Source organism: Papio anubis, chromosome 18, assembly GCF_008728515.1.
Source record: "Papio anubis isolate 15944 chromosome 18, Panubis1.0, whole genome shotgun sequence".
Taxonomy (NCBI): domain Eukaryota; kingdom Metazoa; phylum Chordata; class Mammalia; order Primates; family Cercopithecidae; genus Papio; species Papio anubis.
The window spans coordinates 68708604-68730613 of NC_044993.1; the positions used below are offsets into that span (position 1 = coordinate 68708604).

Consider the following 22010-nt stretch of genomic DNA (forward strand, 5'->3'; position numbering starts at 1 on the left):
CTCCACGTTATCTGCAGCATCTGCCAAGAATAATAACAAATGGTAAAACCTAATCTCTATTGAGTGTCGATGATGCACTTTTAATGTGACATCTTCTTTAATCCTCACTATATCTGCAAGAGTAGAAGCTATTAATAGCCAATTTTCAGATAAGAAAATCAAAGCACAGTTTCTATAACTTACCCAAGCAGCTAGCTGGGAGGCAGCTCATTTTGAGCCCAGGGAATCATATTCCAGAGACCGTGTTCCTCACCACATGCGCAACCCCCAGAATCTAGTGCAGGGTGGGTTAGTGAGTCTTGTGGGAATAAAATGAGTGACGTACAAGCAGATGGATGGATACGTAGGTGGATGGATAGATAGGATGGGTGGGATGGATATGAAAGGGTGGATGAATGAATGGACGGTTGAGTCGAGTCAGTGAAGAGATGGTTGAGTGGGTGGAGGGATAGATAAATGGATGGATGGGTGGGTGGATAGATGGGTAGATGAGTGAATGGGTGGATAGATGCATGGGTGAGTGGATGGATAGATGGGATGGTGGGTGGAGGGATAGATAAATGGAGGAATTGATGGATGGTGGATGGATGGATGGAGGAATGGGTGGATAGATGGAAGGGTGGATGGATGGAAGAAGGATAAAATGGAGTGGATGGATGGGTGGATGGATGGAGGAATGGTGGATAGATGAAGGAGTGGATGGAAGGGTGGATAAAATGGAGGAATGATGGATGGTGGACAGATGGAATGGGTGGATAGATGGATGGATAGATAGGTGGATGGATAGATGGGACAGATGGAATGGATGGATGGAGTGGACAGATGGATGGAGTGGAATGGATGGATGGATGGCATGAGTGGATGGATAGATGGGTTGGTGGGTGGTTGGGGATGGGTAAGGGTGTGGGAAGGAAATAGTTGAAGGGCTGAAGGAAGGAAGGAAGGAAGGAAGGAAGGACAGAACAGATGAACAGATGGACTTGAGCATTTATCTGAGTCCTCCAAAGAACTGAATGACTTCCCTAGGGTGCTCATCACCTGCAGGTAGCTGGGCAAGGGGACTTGCCTCTAGGTGGGCAAGGGAACTTGCCTCTGTAATCCTCATGCGATTATGGGTAGTGCTCACCCTTAGTCACCACTCTCAGAACACTTTATTGACTATGAAAGCCAAAACTGGCATTGATAACTAATGCAAATTACCGCTATAACTAATAGAAGATGAGGAGCTGATGACAGCTGGGCAACCAATAATCAATAACTTCGCTGTGTCATGTTACTGCCATGCAGGGCAGGTATAGCCAGGGGTTCCTTAATCCCTCCATCACATTAAGGATGCTTATCAAGCTTCCCTAACCATGGGGACAGGGATCTTATCCAATACTTGCAGTTCACCCCAAAAGGTCACCCTCTTCCTTCCACCTGCACATGACCTTCAGCTCAAAGACATTTCCAGTCCTCCAGGTCAGTTCTTCTTCCAGCCTTTGAATTAACCCTGATGACTGCCTGCCCATTAGGTATCTTCACCTTTCATCACACCTTTCATCCTTTTCCAAGGCTTTCCTTCAATCCAGCCCTCCCTAAACGCTGGAACTGTTGTTGACAAAATTCAGAACAAGCTGGGTGGGGGAGCAGGTGGGAAGCAGGCTGAGGTACTGGGGGAAAATTCTAAGCAATCTCAAACACAGAAAAGAAACTGAACAGGTAAGAGAGAGGCAGTTAAGAGAAGAGGTGTTAATTTTGCATAATTGAAGCTAAAGAAGATCAGAGGGGCATGGAAGACCACAAGGTAAATACGATATGGACTCCTTTTTAAAAAAGTATAACCATCCACCCTTTCCTACTGACAGCTGTGCTTCAAATATTGCTAAGGTCTTTACTAAAGGCAAGTCAGAAAAACTGGGTATTTTATGCAATACAGTAAGAAGGCCCATAGACAAGTACGTTCCTAACACCATCTTCTAGGATAACCTCTGGGATTCTGGTTACACCAGTCCTAAAGTTGTCTCTCACTCCAGCTGTTGGAGAACTACAGTGAGAGAAGAACGATAGTGAAGTGGTTAAGAGTGTGCACCCAGCGACCAGCCAGGTGGCTTCAAACCATCACCATCTAATACTGAGCAAGTTACATAATGTTCCTGAGCCTCAATTTTGTCATCTGTGAAATGGGTATGACTTCATTCATTAATCAAATTCTAGGTAAGTAAATGCTAAACACCAGAGACACAGGTGAGAATCAGGAACAGGCATGGCCCTGGCCCTCCTGGTGACCAGTCTTGAAGGGGAAGTATCACACACACAGAACCAGGAAGCTGTAGCTGAGCTAGTGTCTACCACAGAGAGGCACCTGGTGTTATGACAGCAGATAACAGTGGGCTGCTATGACTGGGTCATTGAGGCCAGGTGTCCCTGAGGATGTGAGGACTCCACTGTCAGATGAGACCATAACCAGGTGAAGAGGCAGGGAGAAGGAAAATCTTTCCAGGCAGAAAGAGCAGGATGTGCAAAGGCCCTGTGGCAGGCAAGAGCAAAAGAAGTGCAAGAGCCTGAAAGGAGCCAGAGAGAGCAAGTGAACATGTGGATAATCACAGCACCCACCTCGTACAAGACTTGCAAGAAATTGAGACCCGTCTGTAACAGATTCAGCAAATGACTAAATAGAAATTATCTCCTAAGAGCACACGATGAGACTCCTTGGTGGTATTTCCCACATGATGCTTCCAGGGACTCAGAGGCCAAGTTCAACATGCCTGAAAACAACTTCCAAGCCAGCTGGACACACATACACCCTCAGGCTCAGGATACCCGGGACAGAGTCCTGGATGCCTGAAGTCATGATAAGTATCCAGAACGACACAGAATTCCAGCCAGGCGTGATGGCTCATGCCTGTAATCCCAGCACTTTGGGAGGCCGGGGCAGGTGGATCACCTGAGGTCAGGAGTTCAAGACCAGCCTGGCCAACATGGTGAAACTCCCTCTCTACTAAGAATACAAAAAAAATTAGCCAGTGTGTTGGTGGGTGTCTGTAGTCCCAGCTACTCAGGAGGCTGAGGCAGGAGAATCACTTGAATCCGGGAGGCGGAGACTGCAGTGAATCAAGATTGCACTATTGCACTCCAGGCTGGGCAACAAAAGTGAAATTCTCTTTCAAAAAAGAAAGAAAAAAAAGAATGACATGGAATTTGCTAAAGGGGGAGAAAGGGCTTTCTTCCAAAGCTGGGCCTGGTTTCTACAGTCTTTCAGATGAAAATTAAGCAGCTCTCTGCAAGCACCTGAGAGGAGAACCCTTGCCCTGATGAATCAGGCACACCGGCGGATCCAAGACAATTGGCTGCGTGCATGGGAACAAGCTTACGGTGGAAATGCAGTGCTGTATTTGTTTGGGGTGGTTTAATTACCAGGAGGGAGTAGCTTCTAAAGCAGCATTCAGAGGTGGCTGTTGCCTGGGTTTTCTGGAAGGGGGAGGCGGTGAGGATAAGGGCTTCCGTTTCATCTGCAGGCCCCTTGCAGAAGGAGCTGGGGAAAGCTTTGCAGCCATCTGCACACTGTTTGCCATCTTGTCTGGCTGGGCAGCCGAGCTCCAGATGGGGGCGGATGGGACAGCTCTTGATACCGTATTTGGAGAGAGATGGCAGGGAAGTCAGCCCCCATGGAGAAGACAGGAGCAGGCAGGTGCTGGACAGTGCTGCCCAGGCCCCGGGGGCTGAAGTGTCCAACCCCACAGCCTCTAGAGGCCACTAAAGCAGCCCGAGAGGATCTTCTCTGTCCATCTCCATCCTGGCACCTACAGACACTTGGAGAGAGTCCTTCACATGGTAACTCACAAATGCACACTGATAACCCCCCCACAGGGCTGTCATACACAGCAAGTGAAAAGACAAGATGCCAGTTAAACCTGAACTTCAGATAAACTACAAATCATTTTTTAGGGTAAGTAGGTCCCAAATATTGCATGGGATATATCTGCACCAAAAAAAAAAAAAAATGGTTAATGAGAAATTCAGGTTTAATTGGACCTCCTGTATTTTACCTGGCAAGCCTAACTCTGCATAAACACAACCTCCAGCTTGGAAATTCAGAGAAGCCACGCCCATGCTCACACACATGCACAAACCCATATGCCTTACAGAGTCAAGGGCGGTGATGAGGGTCCCCACCCTTGCACACTTCCCTGTCCTCTTTCTGGGATTACACTAAACAGGGGGTCACCTGGCATCCAGGTCTAAGCTGGGCTTGGAGGCGTCCTAATGAAGCAAGATGGTGACCCGCACCTCCCCAGCTCAGCTGGGGCTGTAGCCAGGCCCAGCTTCTAGTCTTGGGCCTAGAACACACAGCACAGCCCCAGACCTTGGCAAGAATGCTTCATCTTAAAGTTCAGGACCTATTAGAAGCCCCAATTCTTTCCTCTGCTTCTGCTGCCATTACCCCAGTCTCTGACCCTGCCACTCAATCACTCTAGAAACACAGCAGGTACTGGGGTGACTCTGGGCTCAGCACAAAAGACATTGGCCCTGTTAAAGCCACAGTCTAGCAATGACAGTCAACACTGCATCAGCGACAGCCCTGCCCCACAGGTGCTGACTAAGCACGAGGCCGGCACTGTGAACGCGCTCTCAACAGTGATCTCACTGAACCCTCACAGCAGCTCTGGGATGCAGACAGTAGCATCACATTATCCCCATTTCACTTATGAGAAAACTGAGGCCTGAAGAAGGCAAACGCAGGCCTCAGGATTTGCAATAACATTGCCAGGAATGTTTGAGAAGGCAAACTTCTCCAGAGTGAGGCAGTCTGCCAGAGCTCAGAAACCAGAGTCCCTGTCAGCAGGGGCTGGGGGCACTGTGGGGTGGGGGCAGGCTATTGGGTAGGGGCTGGACCCCCCACAGGACACTAGGGTGCAGACTGGTCTGAGTAAAAGAAAGAGAGGCAGGCCGGGCGCGGTGGCTCAAGCCTGTAATCCCAGCACTTTGGGAGGCCGAGGCGGGTGGATCACAAGGTCAGGAGATCGAGACCATCCAGGCTAACACGGTGAAACCCTGTCTCTACTAAAAATACAAAGAATTAGCCAGGCATGGTGGTGGGCGCCTGTAATCCCAGCTACTCGGGAGGCTGAGGCAGGAGAACGGCGCGAACCCGGGAGGCGGAGCTTGCAGTGAGCCGAGATCGCGCCATTGCACTCCAGCCTGGGCGACAGAGCCAGACTCCGTCTCAAAAAAAAAAAAAAAAAAGAGAGAGAAAGAGAGGCGGTCGTGCCATCATCTGCAGAAGATGATGTCTACATAGGACAGTATCATGTGAGTCCTGAGGGAGCCGGATGACTGGATGGAATTTAGAACAGGATGCAAATTTAACACAGACCTCCCCTCTGACCTAGACAGTCCACCTCCAGGAACATCTCACAGAAATGCAGGCACAGAGCACCAAGTGACGTGTGCGAGGTAATTCATCAGAACACCGTCTGCAACTGGGAAAAGGCAGAAACCATCCAAAGAGGTATCGGTGCAGGGCTGGTTAAGTGAAGTATGGTGCATCCACCCATCGGAATAACTGCCAGGAGAAGAAGGTGGTGCCCAGGTTCCAACGTGAGACAACGTCAAAGACATGCTGCCTGAAAAGCAGGCTTTTCCAAAGAATAAACATAGCATTATTCCATTTTTATTTTTTAGAAAAGGTTACAATAAACACTTATGTGCAAATACATGTGCTTGTGTGCAGAGAGGAAAAAGGTGTGGACAAGAACAGAAAACCAAACACCGCATATTCTCACTCATAAGTGGGAGATGAACAATGAGAACACATGGACACAGGGAGGGGAACATCACACACCAGGGCCTGTCATGGGGTGGGAAACAAGGGGAGGGAGAGCATTAGGCCAAATACCCAATGCATGCAGGGCATAAAACCTAGATGACGGGTTGATAGGCGCAGCAAACCACCATGGCACATGTATACCTATGTAACAGACCTGCACATTCTGCACATGTATCCCAGAACTTAAAATAAAAAATAAAAGAAAAAGGTGTGGAAAAGTATACCCCAACCCTTACCAGTGATACCTCTGAGAAGCAAGACCAAGAAAAGCAAAACAAAGGCAAGTTTTGTTTTTTGTTTCCTATATAAATTCTTTGGGTTTTTTTGGTTTTTTGGTTTTTTGTTTTTTTTTTTTTGTTTTTTTTTTTTGGAGATACAGTCTCGCTCTATTACCCAGGCTGGAGTCCAGGGACACAATCTCAGCTCACTGCAACCTCCTCCTCACTACAACCTGCTCCTTCTGGGTTCAAGTGATTCTCTTGCCTCCGCCTCCCAAATAACTAGGATTACAGGCATGCACCACCAAGCCCAGCTAAGTTTTGTATTTTTTGTAGAGACAGGGTTTCACCATGTTGGCCAAGCTGGTCTCAAACTCCTGGCCCGCCCGCCTCGGCCTCCAAAAGTGCTGGGATTGTAGGTGTGAGCCACCACAGCTGGTCTGCATTGCTTGAATTCTTTACAAATGAACAAATAAAAATTTGTATTTTTAATAAGCAGAACAAAAACTAAGAAGTTAGACTCAGACCACAGGACCCACCCATCTGGCCTAATTGCAAGAGTTCAAGGCAGGAAAGGCAGAAGGCAGGGGCTTACCCCTCCATCAGGACAACATAGAACAGAGTCAAAAAAAAAAAAAAAACCATAAATGGATCAGTCAAGAGGGCTGCGGATGTACCCTCCCAGGCACCCACACCTTGCAATTTAAGTCGACAGGCTTTCAAGTCACAGAGTCTTCCTCCCCAGAGACCAGCAAGTACACAAGCCCTGGCCAGGCCCCCTCCAGGAGGGTGGTCAGAGGGACAAGGTGGGGTGCACAGTCAGGGGTGGCAGGAGGAAAGGGGGACACGAAGCAAAGGAAACCAGGGCACCCCATGCTTCCCGAAGGCCATGAGAACAGGCGCTACACAGAGCCCCTACGTACCTGTTTCTACAACACCCTGAACACAAGGAAAAGGAAAACAAGGAAAATACACAGAGCCCAGCCTCACCTGGAGCAGGCTGAAGGTGTGTGACTTTGTCTTCACATCCTTTGGAACTGGAAATCCAAGCTTCCTCTTCTGTGCCTCTAAGGTCCTGGCTGCTGTCCCACAGCTCCCTTCTCTTCCCTCCTCCCCTTGTCCTAACTTTTTTTTTTTTTTGAGACGGAGTCTTGCTCTGTCACCCAGGCTGGAGTGCACTGGCACAATCTCAGCTCACTGCAACCTCTACCTCCTGGGTTCAAGCAATTCTCCTGGCTCAGCTTCCCGAGTAGCTGGGATTACAGGTGTCCACACCACACCCGGCTAATTTTTGTATTTTTAGTAGAGATGGGCTTTCACCATGTTGGCCAGGCTGGTCTCGAACTCCTAACCTCAGGTGATCTGCCCACCTCAGCCTCCCAAAGTGCTTTGATTACAGGTGTGAGCCACCGTGCCTGGCCCTCTTGTCCTAACTCTGCCATCTCTTTACAGTCTCTCCCAAGCAACTTCTCCTGGGCCTGCCCTGCCCCTTTCCAGAGCTGCACTCTGAGACCACCCCACCACGCCCCGCACCCCCCCACCTCACACCCACCCCCGGCCCCTGCCCCGGGGCTCTGATCCTCAGCTGGTGAGGTCTAGAGGGTCAGAGGGAGCCAGACTCCTTAGACAAGCTAAGGCAGGAGCCCTGTGCTAGGCTGTGGGTAACCTGCCCCCTTCCAGCTGGGGCCGAATAGAAGGGGAAAGGCTGCCCCCAGAATACAGGGCTCTCAGAGGCCCCCGGGGTCTGTGCTGACAGTCAGGAGGACTGTCACCTCAGCACAGTTGCCTGCAAGGAGGACTGTGCAGGAAGCTGCATGTTGCTCAGAGAACAAAAAAAGGAAATTAAATGCACCATCTGGTTATTAGCAAGAGCTTTTGAGGCAGACACTTAAATATGCATGCCTAGACATTATAAAACTTGGGGGAAATGTTAATTTCAATAACGCCAGTTCTTGCGCTTGCAGAAACCATGCTTTTCTCTCCCTTCCTAGTCATTTGGGGGTTCCATCCCTCAGAGTGGCAGCGCCAACACAGCCGACCTCACTGGGTTTTGTAAGCTGTGCAAGGTGAGATCCCAAGCCCTTGCCTGGACACCCATCTTTGGAAAATGCTTAGAACAGGGCAACAAGTTGCCATTTCCTCCCTCCTTTCTCTTCCCCATACAAAATCAGAAAGCACTCGCCCAGTGTCCAGCCACAGTGGTGAGGAAACCCCACTCAAAATCCTGGGCGGTGCCCCTGATACCAAAGACCTGCAAAACTGGGACTGGCCTGCTGCACCCCTAGCCCAGAGTTGTGTACATTTCAAGGGTGGCTAGACTCACCGTCCCCTGGGACGTCAGGGTGCTACAAAGTCCTCTTAACCTAAGACTCTCAGGGTACAAGGATCAGCAATTTTTTTTCTTTCTCTTAAGGGCCAGATGGTAAAGAGTTCAGCTTTGCAGGCCATAGAGTCTCAGTCCCAACTATTCAACTCTCCATTGCAGCAGGAAAACAGCCATAGACAGTATGCACTGAAATGGGTGTGGCCATGTTTCAATAAAACTTTATTTGTATGAACAGCAGGGGGCTGGTCCTGACCTGTGGGCTGTAGCCTGTCTCCTCTGCTACAGCATGATCTCCAAGGATCGATACATCTTGCAGACCAGCACCTGGCACAGAGGGGCTGCTCAGATACTTGGAGAAAGAATGGAGAAGGCAAACAGCCCCCAGTATGCAGAGGTAAGGGTCTCCCAGCAGCACCATCCTTTGCCATCTCATGCCGAGGGACATGGCCACAGCAGGGCTCTCCACCAAGGTTGGGTTCTCCTCCGAGGAAATGTGATAACGGGACAGCAAGCATCGTGGAAGGACAGGGGCTTCGGAGTCCCACAAACCACAGTTTGCAAGACCAGGAGCATCCTGCACACATCCTGGGTAGGTGCTGGAGCATCTTGACTTACAGTGAATCTTTTCCCCCTGCTCCCCCAACTGGCCTCCATTAAACTTCCAGCAACAATGTGGTGTATGTACACAATGGAATACTACTTAGCCTTCAAAAAGAAGGATATCCTACCATTTGAGACAACATGGATGAGCCTGGAGAATATTATGTTAAGTGAAATAAGCCAGGCACAGAACGACAAATACCACACGATCTCAATTATATGTGGAATCTAAAAAAGTTGAATTCGGCCAGGCATGGTGGCTCATGCCTGTAATTCCAGCACTTTGGGAGGCTGAGCCCAGCAGATTGCTTGAGCCCAGGAATTCGAGACCAGCCTGCACAACATAGCAAGACCCCATCTCTAAAAAAAATACAAAAATCAGTGGAGCGTGATGGTGCACGCCTGTAGTCCCAGATACTCAGGAGGCCAAGGTGGGAGGATTGATTGAGCTTGGGAGGTCAAGGCTGCAGTGAGCCAAGATCACACCCCTGCACTACAGCCTGGGCAACAGAATGAGATTGTCTCAAAAAAAAGAAAAGAAAAGAAAGAAAAGAAAAAGAAAAAAGTTGAATTCATAGAAGCAGAGCAGAATGATGGTTGCCGGCGGGGGGGAAGCGGGCAGATGTCCATCAAAGGACACAGAATGTCATTTTTAGAGAGGAAGAGTAAGTTCAAGAGCTCCATGGGACAACATGGTACCTATAGTTAATAACAACATATCAGACACTTAGAAATCACTAAGAGAGTAGATTTTTTAAGTGTTCTCACCACAAAAAAAGTAAGTCTGGGAGGTGATGTTATTTAGCTTGATTTAACCATTTCATAATGTATACATATTTCAATCACATCATGTTGTATACCCTTTTGTACATAATTTTTGTCAGTTAAACAACTCCAAAAAAGAAGATATTCTCTTTACAAAAGTAATTATTAAAAGTAAAATCCAGAATTTTTTTTTTTTTTTTTTTTTTTTTTTGAGACACAGTCTTGTTCTGTCACCCAGGCTGGCTAGAGTGCAGCAGCACGATCTCAGCTCACTGCAACCTCTGCCTCCCGGGTTCAAAGTATTCTCCTGCCTCAGCTTCCCAAGTAGCTGGGATTACAGGTGTGTGCCAATTTCTGTATTTTTAGTAGAGACAGTTTCGCCATGTTGACCAGGCTGGTCTCGAACTCCCGACCTTAGGTAATCCGCCAGCCTTGGCCTCCAAAAGTGCTGGAATTACAGGTGTGAGCCACTGTGCCCGGCCAGAATATAAAAGATTATTTAATTCAACGAAAACATTAAAACATAGATTATTTCTATAAGTGGTCATTGTTCTAACATGTTTTGGTCAAAACAGTCTCCTTACCTAGCTACAATTAAACAGTTAATTGACATTTGATTGGATTTTGATAAAGTTTTCAAATCATGATCGACTTTTCCAATGTACAGTAAAATGTGTTTGAAAATATTTCATAAAAATTAATATTTAAAAATGGTCAGGCATGGTGGCTCATGCCTATAATCCCAGCACTTTGGGAGGCCAAGGTGGGTAGATCACGTGACGTCAGGCGTTTGAGACCACCCTGGCCAAACCTCATCTCTACTAAAAAACCAAAAATTAGTAGGGCGTGGTGGCACACACCTGCATTCCCAGCTACATGGGAGGCTGAGGCAGGAGAATCCCTTGAACCTGGGAGGTGGGTTCCCCAGGCTTAGAGCAAAACCCCCATCTTGTCTGTGTCCACTCTCATCCCAGGCAATCGCAGTCATTTCCATAACCTCAACCACCATCTACCTGGGATGCCTCCCAAGCCCCAGTGAGTCTCCAGCCCAGACCTGCCCTCCCAGCCCCAGACCCATCTGTCCTGGCCCACGTTGCCTCCTGGGTTCCAAGCAACCTCAGCCAATGAGTCCAACATCGACTTCCTGTTCTTGGCTGACACTGTAGCCCTGAGGTCAAACTTGACCCTTCGCCTCCAGTACCTAATAGGTCCATAAGTCCTTTGGAACATACCCCATGAATATTCCCCAAATCAGGCACTGGACTCCACACATCTCCAACACCATCACGTGAGTCACCAGCATCCCTGCCAGGGACCCCTGTCCCAGCCTCCAACTCATCTCCTTCCTGTCCCTTGAGTTCTGTGTCACGTTCCAGAGGCCACCAAAAGAAATAATGACCACCTTCATGAAATTCAAAGAATTGAGACATTTTCCTATGGTCCAAAGTCTTTCCAACTGAGAAACACACATCAAGATCCAGCCTGCCAGCCCTGTGGTTAAATATTCCTGAAATAATTAAAGGCCAGGGCAACACGGCTCCCACGCCACAAGTACTCCCAGCACAGTGAGACTTGCTTCTCTGGAGGGGCTTGAAATGTCCAGTGTGTACCCTGTCCCTCTCTGTCACAGCTAACAGGAATGTGTTCTGCGTCTTCTTCCTGCTCAAAGGACCGTCCACCAACCTGCGCAGGCAGCACTTTCGGCCAGGGGAGGATGTGAGAACTTCCCACCATTTCCCACTTACGCACTGCATTCCTCAGGAGCCTGCCTCACAAATTACAAGAGCGCCACGGCAGACACACCGCATTCCAGCGGGTGGCCGTGTCTTCCTGTCAGCTTGAAAGATCGTTGCCAGGGAAATATCTATATCTCGGCAGAGAGAGCTTCAGCCTGTGTAGTCCAGCTGTGCTCAAATGGAAATCCAAAAACCCAGATGTTGGTCCAAACACCCTGTCTTGGGGAGCCAGCTCTGCAAGTCCCCAGCGTGGGAATGAATTGGGTGGGCCACCTGCCCTGCCTGCCCACGTCTCTGCCTCCTGGAATCTTGGACCCTGAGAACCATGGGGATGTGGTGGGGAACAGGCGAGTCTTGTGCAGAAAGCCAAGATGCCACCCAAATCCACTCTGCAGTCGAGGTGGGTGATACTCTGCTCTGCACCGCACCAGTGCATGAGGGGATGGAGGATGGAGTCTACACAACCCAAATGTAAAAAGATATTGCCCAAGTATTTTGTGCTTTGTCCGTTACAACGCTATGCCCAGCCCAGCACGGTGGCTCACACCTGTAATCTCAGCACTCTGGGAGGCCGAGGTGGGCGGATCACCTTAGGTCAGGAGTTTGAGAAAAGCCTGGCCAACATGGTGAAACCACCTCTCTACTAAAAATGCAAAAATTAGCCAGGCGTGGTGGCAGGCACCTGTAATCCCAGCTACTTTGGAGGCTGAGGCAGGAGAATCATTTGAGCCCGGTAGGTGGAGGTTGCAGTGAGCGGAGATCATGCCACTGCACTCCAGCCTGGGCAACAAGTGAGACTCTGTCTTAAAATTTAAAAAAAAATCAAAAATAAATGCTATGCTCAGCATTTTCCATGTACTGTCTTATTATCTCAGTAAATCCCATAAAACCTTCCTGTGAAAGTGTATCTCATTGATCTCCATTTTATAGATGAGAAAACTGAGACCCCTGGAGTAGTATTAACTTCCCAAGACCGCATTGCTCCTAAAGGGTACAGCAGGGACCCAAGGTCAACACTCTCACCCTCAAACGTTTCCACAAGTGTAGACCAATGCCTCTCAACGGGGGTGGTTTTGCTCATGTACCACTCCCTTCCCCCATGGCATGTGAAACTGTCTGGAGACATTTGGGGTGGACGTAACTGGGAGGGGAGAATGGCACCTAGAGGATGGAGACCAGAGATGCTGCTAACCATCCTACAATGCACAGGGCAACCCCACCACCGCCACGAACGGTCTGACCCCAAATGTTGTGACTGTGCCAAAGCTGAGAAACCCAGGTTTCTCCCCAGCAAGAAGGGAAAATACCTGCAACGTGGGTGAACCTCTGCGGGAGCCCCAGGCTGACAATAACCTTCCCGATCTGTTTTCAACCCTGGATGCTTTTACCTGGTGCATCCATCAGGGATTTCAAGGACTCCCGTGAGTTATTACCCTTGAATGCTCGGTTCTGCCTGACAACCCAGAAATCTCTGCTGAGGTGCCTGGTCTTGGGAAAGGTGGATTGAATGGTTGAGGTTGATAACCAAATACCTAAGAGAGACTTTTCTGTCCTTCCAGGAAGAGCTGTGGGTCGGACACATCCTGGGATTATTTACAAGGGGTCAATAAAGGCTTGGAGAGGGCCAGGGTTTCTATGCCTTCTCACTGGGGTGGGTGTTTGTGGATACACAAGAAGCCTGTGAAACTTCTCATACTGGCAGGGAATCAACGCCCCTCACCCTCCACCATAAACAGATGCCCTGCAGCAGGCCTGGGCACTCAGGGGCTCCTGGGGTCTCGATTTACCTGCTAAAACACCCTCTAGTCACCACCGAATAAAGCAACCCCTTGCCACCCAACCGCAAGAGCACAGCCTGGGAGCCACTCCAAGGGACACCCAGTCACATTAAAACCTCAGCCATCCAGAGCGCCAGGCCTGGTGATGAGAAAGAACATTTTATCCTTAAAAGCATCTGAATGCCCATGCTGCTTCTTGCAGAGAAAAGTCCAAAATAATCTGCTATTAAAGAACAAGGATGGTTTTGACATTTTTACCAAGCTAATGGTCTACGCAGACAAACTCTCATAAAAGGGCACTCTGTTCTTCTTGATCCACTCAGACATGGCCTAGGAGTGAAGAAACGGGCTCTCCTCCTCAAAGAAATCACTGCTGATCCTCACACCAGCCTGACACTGCCTCATGGGTTCTTCAAACAGAGTATTCCCATAGAAACTAAAAAGGAAAAGGAATGTGTCTGGCGAGCGTTATGGGCAGTGCGCCAAATTTTAAGTTTGAAACTCAAGATTCCCTCTTTTCAAGGGGCCACCGGACTGAGCAGATACAGGCACCCCGAAAAGAGGGTACCATATTCAGACTCAGGAAACAAGGACGGTGTCTGTTCAGTTCCTCCACCATCCTTCAGATCACGGGATTCCCATTTCCCTTTGTAGACCAAAAAATTCAGTGGGGTTTCTGCCTTTTAAATATTTCCTTATCAATATATAATCCTTTCAGCCTCCAGAAAGCATTTTAACATGGAGATTCTGGCTTCAGACTCTTGTGGGTCTGTCTCTCTCTCTTTTCCTTGAGACAGGGTCTCACTTTGTCACCCAGGCTGGGGTGCAGTGGCATGATCACAGCTCACTGCAGCCCAACCTTCCAGGCTCTAGCAATCCTCCCACCTCAGCCTCCCCAGTAGTTGGGACTACAGACACACACCACCATACCTAGCTTTGTTTTTTGTTGTTTTTTTGTTTTTTTGTTTTTTTGGTAGAGATGAGGCTTCACCACTTGCCAGTTGCCGAGGCTGGTCTCAAACTCCTGGGCTCAAGCGATCCTCCCCACTCGGCCTCTCAAAGTGCTAGGATTACTGGCTTGAGCCACCACGCCCAGCCAAGAACCTTGTCTCTTGTGATGCACCCCAGAACAAAACATCACTGCAAAAACACACCAAGGCATGAGTTTCAGTCCCAAGTCCCATTTATCCACCAGACGCTATATGCAAGGCACAATGTTAAGTGCTTTCTATAGACGAGCTTCCTTTAATTTCAGCAGTAACAGCCCCATGGAATGGGGCCTGTTGACAGATTCATTTGCCACTGAAGACAGTAAGGCTCAGAGAGGGTACGTGACTTGTGCCATGTCAGCCAGCTAAGGAGGGGCAAAACCAGGATGCAAACCCCAGCCGCCTGGCTCCAGACTCATGTTCCCAAGGTTCCACTACACTCGGTCACTTCACTGCATTCTGATATCCTGGTCTTTGGCAGAGTCCACGTAAAAGAGGGAGGTAGAGGGAGTGACAAGGACTTCACGCAATAAAGTTTCCCAGTGTTACACTACCACTGTAACTGTGTCCCGGACCAGGACCTCTCCCTTCTCATCCTTTCCGTGATGGGTTCTGGAAAACCTTCCAGAGAACTGTCCTTCTCCGAGGATCTCAAACAAAATTCACCTGAGTTCAGTGTCCAGGTGACCCAAGCTCTGAATGCAGTAACGTGCACGGGGAGATAAGGATGTCACCATGACCAAGCCTCCCAGACAGCATCCGGCAGCATCTCCAAGCCTGGGCAGGGGGACTCTGATGCAGCCGACGGCGAGGAGGGCTGCCCGTGCTGCCTAAATGGGTTCAGAATTGAAGGCCGCCCTCTCTCCCATGTGGGGCTCATTAACCACGAATCAAATTATTAAGACAAGCCCCGCTGAGCAAATGGTCAAACATAAAAACATTTGCAAGGAACAAAGAGGTCAACCCCATTATCCATCAAAAACCATCAAGGTGGCAGCCCTCACTGAGGGGTATAGCTCTCCAGGGGGCCCTCGTCTCCCCTCCAAACCCATGTGCCTCCCCAGCGGAAGGCCAGCAAAGCCACACAGAAAGAGTTGGGGGTAGGAAAGCAGAAAGTGAACCCCAGGAGGCCAGGCTGGCCACGGAGCCCCATCCCACACACACAGGCCGGGTGACTCAGGGGCCCACGTGTGCGGGACACGGGGCGCTCACGGGGACGGCGCCCCGGGGGATGCGAGGAACTTTGCCTCTCTGTCCCTCTCTGTGGGAATGGAAAGAGAAGAGCGATTTCTGGGATGGAAGCCATCTGCCTCCTCTCAACTCTCGCTGCCCAACCAGAATGGGAAGAAAAACAGGAAGATGCGGGGCAGGTGAGGAGCTGGGTAAGCGCCGCCAGCCCGCAGCCCAGCAGAGCGGGGCTTGGCCAAGCCTGGCGCCAGGGACTTCCCCCCTACCCCCTCCACAAGCCCCTCGCCAGGTGAGAGGCACCGACAGAGTCCCAGACAGATGCCCCAGACAGGATGCCCAGCTCAACCCCCGCCCCTTCCCCTGTTGGGGGCCCCCGAGACGCGGGGCTCCCCCTCCCCTTTTGGCCAGCCGCAGAGTCCAGCGGGTCTCACGGCCAGGGACGTCGTGGGAGAATCAGGAAGTCGAAGCCACACACCGGAGAAGGGGCAGCTGGCGTCTCGGAGGCCGTCACAAGCTGTCACTCCGCGCCCGCGGGAGTTGCCGCTCAGTTACCAACTTCAACCCGGGGCCGGCCACGGAGCCTCCCGCCGCCCCCACCCTGCGTCCCCGCCACCCCCGCGCCCCCGGACCCCCGCGCCCCCGTCACTTACTCCTCTGCCGTCGCCACCTGTCTGGGTGCCGGTCTCCTCCCTGCCTGGCCGCGGCGCGTCCTCCCCGTCCTCGGGCTGTGCGCTTCCCCCCTCCAGCCCCAGCCGCAGCCTCTTCTCCTCGGGAGGGACATCGTCCTCCTCGCTCCTGGGCCGGCCATCCCTGCCTCGGGGCTTGCCCGTGGCTTCGGAGCTGCCGGAAGGGCTGGCCATGGCTCCGGGGGCTCTACCTGCACTTGGGGAAGAGGAACGACCCGGCGCGAGCGGCCTCTCGGCGGAGCTGGGGCGTCTGAGCGCGGGCTCGGTGCGTCCGCGCAGCGCGGAGCTGGGCATCGGGGCCGGCGCGGGCTCCTTCGCGGGCCGCTCCTGGCTCTCTGGCGCTCTCTGCTGGCCTCTCGCGAGCACCGCGGACACGCCGGGCCCGAGCCTGCGCCGCGCTCACCTGCCCCGGCCCAGGCTGTCGCTGTCCCCTGCCGGTGGTCAGGCCCTGCACCTCCTCCCCGCCCCAGCCAGGTTGCATCCCCATGGTCTCCCTGCCTCAAGGAGGAGGGAAGAGAAGGGACGCCCCGAGAGGGTGGACATCGGCCACAGCCACCTTGTCTGCTCTTACACTGTGTCTTGCATGATTTGGAGGTGGTGGGAAAACCGAGGCTGCTCAAAACTCGTGGAGAATTCCGCCTGCAGGATGACATGAATGCATCTTCGATTGCCTGCCAATAGATATTTTTTGAGCGTCACTGTGGACCAGGCGCGGTGATGGGGGAGGGGATATTGTGGTGAACATGACAGGCATTGCCTTCACCCAGTGGGGCTCAGCGCTGGGTGAGAAGGCATTGAGAATGGACACTGTCAGTTGGGCAAAAGGAGGCCAAGGAGAAGTGCTGGGTGCATGGGAACTGAAAAAGACAGGAGGCTCAGCAGGTCTTAGAGCTGGGAGAGGAACAGTAGCGGCGGCTGTTCCAAAGGAAGCAACAGCTGAGAGATGTCTCAGACTTGTGCTCAGCCCAGTGGAGGGTGTTCATGCAGAGGGAATAGCGTGTGCAAAAGCCCAGAGGCTGGGAAAGAAGCAGAGAGAGGACTGTGGGGCTGGAGCGTGGTGGGCAAGGGGAGAGAGGTGCGGTGGGCAGACAGATTGGCTGGGACCCGACCGTGCAGGGACAGCGGAGATAGGGGATCCTTGCGGGCCCCCAGCCAGGGCTCAGGCACAGAGACAATGCAGGTGGGCAAAGGGAGGAGACGTGGAGAAATATTTTGGAGGCAAGCACCGATGAATGAGCCCAGGATGCACCCTTAGTGTCAGTGTGGAGCTCCTTCCTTGGCTGTGTGATGAGCTGAACCGGGGGTATTTTCTGGACATTGAGGTGCTACACCCACAGTCCAGGACAGGCTAAGTGGGCACCAGCAGCTCCTGGCCTACCTCAAAAGCAGGAGAGACAGGGGAGGCTGGGGAGGCCGGGGAGGCCAGGGAGGCAGTGGAGGAAGGAGAGACTGGGGAGGCTGTGTCCTTTCCATGATTCTGCCCAGGATCCTAGGCCCCTGTACTCCCTGAGCTCTCCCACCCCAAACGCTGGAACCATGTTGCACAATTGTCTCCCCACTAAGCTCCCGATGGCTGCCCCTACCCTGCTGTGCTCCCTATTTCCTCCCTAACAGCTCTCACAGTGGGCAGCACATAGTAGGTGCTCAGGACACACTGGTGGGAGAACACATGGATGTGCTCAGCACCTTCCTCTCTCCTCCAGCTCTCCCCTGTCACAAAATAATTCTGATAATGACACACGGGCTTTGCGACCCTCTTCTATTACTTCTCATATGCCAATCCATCTATACCTCACAGCAGCCCTGGGGGTGGGTGCTATTAGGGAGCCCATTTTACAGAGGAGGAGACTGAGGCATACAGAGAGTAAGTGACATAGGCACACTACAGGGGCTGGGGCCAAGTGACCGCAGCACTCAATCCCCAAAGGCAAGGTAGACGCAATTACCATAAAGGACAGCAGACTCAAAGCTGCAACCAGAATAGCCTGACTCGCAGACCTACGGTACCCCCGATCGTGGCATTCCTAGAAGTGAAATAGATAAGAAGCCTGCCACACTGGTACTCGATCTGTGTTTGCAGAAGCGTTCTAGGTCAGGTGAGCAGAAGTCTAACCTGAATCATAAAAACAGAGCCACAGTCCCCAGTCGATTCCCAGACATAAGCCAGTTCACAGACCCGGAGTCCCTTGTCTGAATGGGAAGCCAGGTCCCCTCCAGAAAGGACTCTGCTCCACTGCCAAAAATTTATACTTTCTCCCAGCCTGCCCTCAAAGAAATATGCAGCCTTTTACCAGGATAACTGAACAGGGGAATAGGAACTAATGAGACCTGTGCAGGATCACTGGACACAGGCTCTGAACTGGCACTAGGGCGAGACGAGGGTCTACCAGTCAGAATAGGCATTTTGGAGGTCGGGTGAATGTTAGTACAAGTTCATGTCACGGTAGATCCATTGGGTCTCCAAACCCATCTCTGGTTACATGCAAAGTGGCAATGCTGACATTGAAATTCAGGGCATCTAACATACAGGCTGTTCTCTTACTCATGAAACATTCCGACATCTCTGGAAACAAAACCACAATTCAGGGTTCTAGTCCCCACCCACGCAGCCTGACCCAATTCCAGTGCCCAAGGTCACAGTGTCAACCCCATCTTTTGCAGCATTTAAACTACGTAGGAAAATTAGGGACAATTAAAAGGACATGGGCCACCAGCTTGTCATAGACTCTCTCTGGTATGTATCATAAATATTTGCCTTCCTGAGGTTCAATTTGGACAGACTTTGTCCCAGTCTGCAGCATACCTTGACATGATCGGCTTATCTATCCGTCTCTTCTTTTTTTTTTTTCCAGACAGGATCTCACTCCCTTGCCCAGGCTGGAACGCAGTGGCACAATCATGGTTCATTGCAGCCTCAACCTCCCGGACTCCATCAATCATCAATACTCAACCTCCTGAGTAGCTGGGACTACAGGCATGCACCACCAAGCCCAGCTAATTTTTGTGGGTTTTGTAGAGGTAGGGTTTCTCTATGTTGTCCAGGCTGGTCTTGAACTCCTTGGCTCAAGCGATCTGCTCATGTTGGCCTCTGAAAGTGCTGGGATTACAGGTGTGAGCCACTGCACCCAGCCTCCTCTTCCTCTTGATGGTGAATTCTGTAAGGGCAAAGGCTCATTCATTTTTGTTGTTTAATGAATAGGCTTTATTTTTTTAGAGTAGCTTAAGCTTTACAGAAAAATGAGTAGAAAGTATAGTGCTCCCATATATGCCCTCAAATCCTCCCATCCCGTTTCCCCTGTTGTTAACATGTGGCTTTAATGTACTGCATTTGTTGCAGTTGATGGGTCAATATTGATATATTATTGTGAAGTCCGTAGTTTAGGTTTCTCTCCTGGTGTGCTGCACATTCTTTGGATGGATGTGACCATCCACCATTGTATCCACCATTACAGTGTCACACAGAATAGTCTCACTGCCCTAAAAATCCCCTGTGCTAAGCTGGTTCATTCTTGAATCTCCATTGCTTTTGCATGGTGCCAAGCCCTCAGCTGGGGCATGTGGCTGTTGAAGGGATGGATATTGCAAAAACTGCTGCCAAATGTTTCCATCCTGGACGAGTAAAGGAAAGTGGCCCTGATGTTTTAAAAGGCCTGACATCAAAAGAAAGGGTGTGAGTTTACCAGGCCACTGGGATTAGCTCCCCAAGGGACCATTTCCTCAACTTGATCCGATGATCAAGGCAGCAGAAGGTCCAGAACAAAGGGGATCCCTTTTACTCTGACCTAGGACAAATGTCTGTAAATTCTTCGAGAGCTCAGAAAATGTCAACATCTGGGCCAACAGACAAAAGTGGAAATGTCAGCCGGGCACGGTGGCTCACGCCTATAATCTCAACCCTTTGGGAGGCCAAGGCGGGCAGATCATGAAGTCAAGAGATTGAGACCATCCTGGCTAACACGGTGAAACCCTGTCTCTACTAAAAATACAAAAAATTAGCCGGGCATGGTGGCGGGTGCCTGTACTCCCAGCTACTGGGGAGGCTGAGGCAGGAGAATGGCATGAACCCGGGAGGCGGAGCTTGCAGTGAGCCAAGATCGCGCCACCGCACTTCAGTCTGGGCGACAGAGTGACACTCAGTCTCAGAAAAAAAAAAAAAAAAAAGTGGAAATGTCTGAGAAAAAAATAGTTCTTTTTCTATCAGTCTAAGAGTAGAATTCTCACCACCTCAGGTGCAGATGTAATAAATAAGTAATAAAGCAGCAAGCAGAAGTGATGGAAACCATGAAAAAGATTGTGGATATCTGAAGGAAGACACGGCTTCTGCATCAGTGGGGTCTTTAGGCTCCCGCCGTAACCCCCACACCCACAGAGAAGATGCGTCTGACCCCAGTGAGTACCTGGGTCCCGCCACAAGTAGACCCCAAGATGATGATTCCAGTGCAAGACGTTTACTTGGGGGTGATGCCGGGAAACCCTGGTGATAGCCTGGGGATATGGGATGAATATGGAGAAGGGAAGACAGCTGTAAAAGGTTAACCTCTCGGTGACTCCTGTGGGCATCCCAGGACTTAATCCAACCGAGAGAGCATGTAGAAGGTGCACCTCAGACATCCCGCCTAGGTCTGCAGGAGCTGGGCCATTCCTACCCGAAAACTCACCAGGCACAACTCAGAGATACTCCTTAGAGGGTCTTAATTTCCAAGTACTTTCAACAAAGTGGCATTGGCGGCCACAGAGAGCTTCAGGCAAAAGTGGTTGGCGTGCACAGGAATAGTAAGGCCACTGAGAACATCTGCTATGGACCCAAACCCAGACATAACCAGGCTGGCTCCAGCCAGACACGGAGCAGGGTGGCATCAGAAGGATGGCAGAGCAGTGACAGGGACACTCCTTGGGCAGGTCTTGAGGACGTCTGGATTCTCCCCTTCCACCGTGGAGCTAGAAGGCAGGTAGCTCAGCCAGGGCACTGCAGGCCGAACTCCAATCGAGTCTAGGCTTCAGCCTTTGTAACTGCATTAGCTCAGGCAGGGGCTGGACCTCTAGAAACCTCAGTTTCTTCATCTGTGAAATGGGCATCACGACAGTACCTGGTGGGATTGTTATGAGAATTTAACAAAATTATGCATGTAAAGCTCTAATCCTGACACCTAATAAAGGTTCAAAAATTGTTTGTTTTTAAATATCATTAGCCCATTTACTTTTTGTTTTGTTTTGTTTGAGACAGAGTCTCACCCTGTCACCCAGGCTGGAGTGCAATGGTGCAATCTCGGCTCACTGTAACCTCTGCCTCCTGGGTTCAAGAGATTCTCCTGCCTCAGCCTCCCAAGTAGCTGGGATTACAGGTTTGCACCACCACACCCGGCTAATTTTTTGTATCTTTAGTAGCGATAGGGTTTTACCATGTCGGCCAGGCTGGTCTTGAACTCCTGATCTTGTGATCTGTCCGCCTCGGCCTCCCACAGTGCTAGGATTACAGGTATGAGCCACCGCACCCGGCCAGCCCACGTACCTTGCTTACAAAGAAGGTGAGGCTCATCCTGAAGTTGGATGAGATCCTGGTGAAGAGGAGGAGGGAGACTGAATGCTGATGAGACTGTGCGTCAAGGTTGGGAAGTTGGAGGCAAGGGCCGGGGAACAGCTGCAGCTCACTGTGCAGCCAGATCGGCCATTAGAAGCTTCGAGACCCATATCTTAAGCTGGTCATGAATTAGGGCGTGAGGAAAATAAGCCCCAAGGCTTGGCTTCCCCGCTGAAATCCCTCTTGAAAACTTTTAGTCGTTTAGGAGGTGAGGGGAGAAACCCAGCAGTTAGAACCACCCTCTTCCCACAAACGCCTGCCTTAGATTCTCAGTTGAGTCCCCAAGACTCTATCCGGATGAGACAGTTGCTCTCCCAGAGCTCCCGCCCGTCCACCC

The 22010-nt window shown here is 50.8% G+C and overlaps 1 protein-coding gene across 1 annotated transcript in view; it reads right to left on the minus strand.

The window, feature by feature from the left end:
- RBFOX1 (RNA binding fox-1 homolog 1) overlaps positions 1 to 16734 on the minus strand; it is a 2483424-nt gene extending 2466690 nt beyond the window's left edge. Inside the window, 3 exon segments of the mRNA XM_031657938.1 lie at positions 16060 to 16337; positions 16340 to 16598; positions 16600 to 16734. Of these exon segments, the coding sequence (XP_031513798.1) occupies positions 16060 to 16337; positions 16340 to 16598; positions 16600 to 16638 (576 nt within the window). The 5' untranslated portion in view covers positions 16639 to 16734.
- Between the last annotated feature and the right edge of the window lie 5276 nt (positions 16735 to 22010).